Source organism: Solanum pennellii, chromosome 7, assembly GCF_001406875.1.
Source record: "Solanum pennellii chromosome 7, SPENNV200".
NCBI classification, from domain to species: domain Eukaryota; kingdom Viridiplantae; phylum Streptophyta; class Magnoliopsida; order Solanales; family Solanaceae; genus Solanum; species Solanum pennellii.
Window position 1 is genome coordinate 56,326,673 of NC_028643.1, and position 6,781 is coordinate 56,333,453.

Genomic DNA, 6,781 nt, shown 5'->3' on the forward strand with positions numbered 1-6,781 from the left:
CATGTATAGGTGCTTCCAAGGTGATAAGAACTTCCAATAAACTATGTATCTATTAATTAGATGACTTTTGGAGTGATATCTCAACACTATAAATAGAGAATCACTTACCATTTGAAAGATATACTTGAACAAGAAAATTTTCTCCTCTATCTTATACTGCTTGTCTTTTTCTTCTTATATTCTGAGCTTTTTTTACAACACGTTATCATCACGAAGTTGGTACTTGCAAATGTATTATATAAATATTTTTATTTAATTCACATCTTCTCTCATAATTTCATTATGTCGAATTTATCCAAACTTGAGTTTGTGGCATTAGATATTTCTGGAAAGAATTATCTTTCATGGGTACTCGATGTTGAGATTCACTTGGCTGCTAAAGGTCTTGATGCCACTATTACTCAGGGAAATGAAGCATCGAGTCAAGATAAAGCGAAGGCAATGATTTTCCTTTGTCATCATCTTTATGAGGGCCTGAAGATTGAATATCTGACGGTAAAAGATCCACTTGAATTGTGGACTGATTTAAAGGGGAGATATGACCACCTTAAAGGCAATAGTGTTGCCAAGATCTCGTTATGAGTGGATGCATTTATGGTTTCAAGATTTTAAGATCGTAATTGAATACAACTCTGTTGTATTCAGGATAACCTCTCAGTTGAAATTATATGGGGAGACTATGAAAGATGAGGACATGTTGGAAATGACACTTACTACTTTCCATGCCTCAAATGTGATATCGCAGCAACAATATCGTGCAAAGGGTTTTCAGAAATATTCTGAACTAATCTCATGTCTTTTGGTGGCTGAGCAACATAATGCTCTTTTAATGAAAAATCATAAAGCTCGTCCCACTGGAGCTGCTCTATTACCGAAGGCAAATGTGGTGGGATCACGTGATCAATCTGAAGTAAAAAGAGATGATCATCGGGGCTATAATAATGCACGGGGACGTCACAAAGATAAGGAAATAAAAATGGTGCTTCCTCTTCTAATGCTTAACATGAGTCGGATATGACTCTTAAAGATGATGATAAGTCGGGAACATCTCAGAAATATGATAAGGATGTTGAAGCAAATTTGGCTTTAAAGGATGATGTTTTTGATGGCCTTGGTGGCATTACTCATATTGAAGTTGATGACTTCTTTGGAGATCGAAACTGATGTTTGATCTTTTAGCTGGGGAATGAAGTCTGTTAATATTTTACTTATGTGTTTTTAATTATTATGTTATTCATGTTGAAGTATTTAAATTTCCATTGTTAATTTTGTTTCTTTCTTCTTTTAATGTATTTTATTTTAATAAAAATTAATAGAAATCCCAGTTGTCAGTTGGATTCAAGATGAGTAATGGAGATGTATGCCTTCTTGATAGTTCTACAACGCATACAATATTAAAAGAAAAGAAATACTTTTCTAAGTTGGTTATGAAAATGACATATGTCAACACATTATCAGGTAGTACAAAATTAATTGAGGGCTCTGGAAGAGCGACCTTATTACTACCTGGAGGGACAATATTAAGCATTGATAATGCATTATATTGTAGTAAGTCTCAAAGAAACTTATTAAGTTTCAAAGTTATTCGCTAAAATGGCTATCATGTTGAGACAGCTAAGGAAAGAAAGGTTGAATACCTTTACATTACTACAATTAATGTGGAGAAGAAAATTGTGCATGAAAAATTACCTGCACTTTCTTCTGGGTTGTACTATACAAGTATAAGTACAGTTGAATCACATGCCGTAGTAAACAAAAGGTTTACTAATTTTAATGATTTTATCATTTGGCATGACCGGTTGGGCCATCCCGGATTTAATATGATGCGCAAATTCATTGAGAACTCACATGGGCACACCTTAAAGAGACCAAATAGCCTTCGATCAAAGGAATTCTCTTGTGCTGCTTGTTTTTAAGGAAAGTTGATCATTAAACCATCAACAGTTAAGGTTGGAACTGAATCCCCTGCATTTCTAGAACGTATACAAGGTGATATATGTGGACCAACTCAACCTGCATGTGGATCCTTTAAATATTATATGGTCTTGATAGATGCTTCTACAAGATGGTCACATATGTGTTTATTGTCAACTCGCAACATGACTTTTGCGAGATTGTTGTCTCAAATAATAAGATTGAAAGCACAATTTCCAGACTATACAATAAAGACAATCTGTCTAGATAATGCTGGTGAGTTTACATCTCAGGCATTTAATGATTATTGTATGTCTACTGGTATAACAGTTGAACATCCAGTTGCGTATGTTCACACTCAAAACGGTCTAGCAGAATCACTGATTAAACGTCTGCAATTGATAGCTAGACCATTACTAATGAGAACAAAGTTATCTGTGTCTATGTGGGGGCATGCTATTTTGCATGCAGCAGCACTTGTGCACATAAGGCCGACCAGTTATCATGAATTCTCCCCACTACAATTGACTTTTGGTCAAGAGCCAAACATTTCCCATCTTAGAATTTTGGGATGTGCGGTGTATGTCCCAATTGCTCCACTACAACGCACAAAGATGGGGCCCCACAAAAGGTTGGGGATATATGTTGGGTATGAATTTCCTTCAATCATAAAATATTTTGAGCCTATGACTGGAGATTTATTTAAGGCAAGATTTGTTGATTGTCATTTTGATGAATCAGTATACCCAACATTAGGGGGAGAACATAAGTTGTTCGGAAAAGAGATAGATTGGAATTCATCATCTCTATCTCATCTGGATCCTCGAACAAATTAATGTGAGCAAGAAGTTCAAAGAATAATTTTTTTGCAGAACATTGAAAATCAGCTACCAGATGTATTTACTAATCTTCCAAGGATTACTAAATTGCATATTGCAGCTGTTAATGCTCCAGTTCGAGTTGATATCCCGATGAGACAAATTGTTAAGGCAAATGAGTCTAGACCACATTTGAAGCATGATAGACCAATTGGTTCCAAGGATAAAAATCCTCGAAAGAGAAAAGGAATAAATGATCAAGATGCTCATGGGTTGAAAGAATTTTCTCAAGATGAGACCCAAGTCATAACACATGATGAGGAGGAGGTTCGAACTTCTGAAAACAATGAAATTTCAATGAATTATGTCTCGACAAGAAAGTTGTGGAACCGAAATAATGTTGTGGTTGACAAAATATTTTCCTATAATGTTGCTATTGAAATAATGGAACAAGATGAAGATTTTGAGCCAATTCTGTTCGCGAATATAGACAGATAAATGATTGGCCAAAATAGAAGGATGCAATTCAAGCTGAATTGGATTCACTAGAAAAACGTGAAGTTTTCAGACCAATAATTCGAACACCTGAAGGTATCAATCTAGTGGGGTACAAATGGGTTTTTGTACGGAAAATAAATGAGAAAGGTGAAGTCGTGAGATATAAGGCCCGACTCGTTGCTCAAGGTTTTTCTCAAAGACCTGCCATTGATTATATGGAGACATATTTTCAAGTGGTAGATGCAATCACCTTCAGATATCTCATAAATCTGGCAGTTCATGAAAAATTTGAAATGCGTCCAATGGACGTTGTCACAGTCTATCTATATGGCTCATTGGACCACAACATTTTCATGAAAATTCTTGAAGCATTCAAAGTGCCTGAAGCATACAAAGATTCAAGAGAAACTTGTTCAATAAAGCTTCAGAAATCTCTGTATGGATTGAAACAATCAGGAAGGATGTGGTACAATCATCTGAGTGAATATTTGTTAAAGAGAGGGTACAAAAATAACCCGATTTGTTCCTGCATTTTCATTAAACGGTCGGGGTCTGAATTTGTCATAATAGTTGTGTATGTTGATGATTTGAACATCAGTGGCACTCGTAAAGAGCTTTTAGAAGTTGTTAAGTGTCTAAAAAAAGAATTTGAAATGAAAGATCTCGGCAAGATAAAATTTTGTCTTGGCCTACAGATTGAGAATTTGTCAAATAGAATACTTGTTCATCAATCAACGTTTATTGAAAAGATACTAAAGCGTTTTTACATGGATAACTCACATCCATTGAGTAACCCAATGGTGTTAAGATCGCTTGACATCAATACAAATCCATTTCGACCTCAAGAGAATGATGAAGAGCTTCTTAGTGATGAAACTCCTTATCATTAGTGCGATCGGGGCACTAATGTACCTTGCTAACAATACTCGACTAGATATCTATTTTGCACTAAGTCTACTAGCAAGATTCAGTTTCTCCCCAACAAAAATACATTGGAATGGTGTTAAACACATACTTCGATATTTTCGAGGGACCATGGACATGAGTTTATTCTATTTCAATGAATCCAAGTCATTACTGATTGGTTACACAGATGTAGGGTATTTATCTGATCCGCATAAAGCTCGATCACAAACGGGCTATTTGTTTACATGTGGGGACACGGCAATATCTTGGAAATCAATGAAGCAAACATTGGTAGCCATTTCTTCAAATCATGCAGAAATAATAGTCATCCATGAAGCAAGTCGAGAGTGCGTCTGGTTGAGATCAATGACCCATCATATTCAGGAAATGTGTGGTTTTTCTTTGAAAAAGAATATACCAACAACAATGTACGAAGATAATGCTGCATGTATAGCTCAATTGAAAGGAGGATACATCAAAGGAGACCGTACAAAGCATATCTCACCAAAGTTCTTTTTCACGCATGATCTTCAACAAAATGGTGAGATAAAAGTTCAACAAATTCGTTCAAGTGATAATCTTGCTGATTTATTCACTAAGGCATTGCCAACATCAACATTTGAGAAGTTGAGATACAAGATTGGGATGCGCCGTCTCTGAGATATCAAGTAAAGTTTTCATTAAGGGGAGCAAAATACACATTGTACTTTTTTCCTTAACTATGGTTTTGTCCCAAGTTGGGTTTTCCAGGTAAGGTTTCTAACGAGGCAACATTCAGAACGTATTATGAGATATGTATACTCTTTTTCCTTCACTAGGATTTTTCCCACTGGGTTTTTCCTAGTAAGGGTGTAACGAGGCACTAATCTATGGATATCCAAGGGGGAGTATTGTAAATCCATTGTATAGTATATGTGGATTATCCATTAGATTTATCCACTATTAAATGGGTTCATGTATAGGTGCTTCTAAGGTGATAAGAACTTCCAAGATAACTATGTATCTATTAATTAGATGACTTTTGGAGTGATATCTCAACACTATAAATAGAGAATCACTCACCATTTGGAAGATATACTTGAGTAAGAAAATTTTCTCCTCTATCTTATACTTCTTGTCTTTTTCTTCTTATATTCTGAGCTTTCTTTACAACATTTTAATATTTTTTATTAAATTAATCTATTATGTTTTTATACGAATTAAGCAAACTCGTATTATAGTTGGTTTTGGAGCTTTAACTGACAAATTGCATTCATGCATTGCAAGAGTTGTCTAAATGTCACGTATGCTGACAGATATAATTAATTATTTCATTTTCTAGTCAAATATATGTAAAAAATATAAAGGAAAAAAGATTTGAAATATATTTGAACTTTGGTCGAAATTATTGTTATGATATTAAACTTTGGAAAGGATCTTTACTCCTCCGTATTATTTAATAGTGTTTTAAAGGTATATATGTGTTCACGTGGACATCAAAAATATTGCATCATTATAAATAGTAATGTGTTCAATGGGAACATATATACCTTTAAAATATACTATTATATATTGCAGAGGGATAAAAGGTCCTCATAAATTAGTTGGTACAGTAACAACAATTTCGGCCGAAATTAAAATATATTTCATATTCTTTTCCCAATAATTAAAATTGTTATACTAAAAGTTGTAGAATTGGTTATCACGATCTTTCATATCGAGCTATTGTAGTACCATGCCGTGCTATGATTGGACACATTTGGAAGTATACAGTGACTAAACAATATAGTTAGCTAAAAGCCTTATAGAAAGTAGGGAAAAGTATACACTCACTATAAAATATAACTCACGTATACATGAACCATATACTGACTATACATTATGATAAAAAAGATGATATATATCTTAACTATAATGAAGTATACACTAACTATATATGAAGTATACATTGATTATTTAATTTCGATCAACACAAAATAATATTTAAAGGGTCTTAAGTTTTAGATATGAAATCTTTTCGATATTTTGAATTTTTTAATACATGATTCACTCAAAACGATTCAAGAAGGTTGAGAAGAAGAAAAAAAAAAGGAGGTGATGGAGGAAATGAAGAACAAGGGCAAGCACAAGACGACGGCAATGAGTTCTACGAAAAAAATAACCACTATTTTTTGTAATAAAGTTCACATTATAAAAAAGTATTTATTAGCGATATTAAATATTGACATTAATAAAGATTCACTATGACAATTTTGATTATCATGGACAAATATTTTCGTCATTTATAAATCATATTTCGTCGCTGAAAATCTTGTGAGACGAAAAATAATTCGTCAATCAGTCGTCACTAAATGTGTGTCTCTAAGGGTATACAAAGACGATTTAGTGTTTCATCGCTAAAAGTATTATATTAACTACAAAAAAAATCGTCCTCAAATGCTTAAACATTTGTGACAAATTTATTTGTCATAAAATTATGTTCTTTTTTGTAATTAATAGTATGTTTTATCCCTAAAGAGGTTATTAGTACAGACAAAAATATATCTTCGCTAATTATTTTACTTGAATTTGTGACAATATCAATTGTCTCTAAAGATATTTGTATTTCGTAGTTGAAAAAAATATAATTTCGTCACTAATGACTATATCATATATATATATATATA

General features: G+C 33.4%; 1 protein-coding gene across 1 annotated transcript; it reads left to right on the forward strand.

The window, feature by feature from the left end:
• Positions 1 to 282: 282 nt before the first annotated feature.
• Positions 283 to 1,018, forward strand: LOC107025090. Its single transcript, XM_015225953.1, has 2 exons — positions 283 to 575; positions 646 to 1,018. The coding sequence occupies exons 1-2, from the start codon at positions 283 to 285 to the stop codon at positions 1,016 to 1,018; spliced, it is 666 nt and encodes a 221-aa protein (XP_015081439.1).
• Positions 1,019 to 6,781: the final 5,763 nt, after the last annotated feature.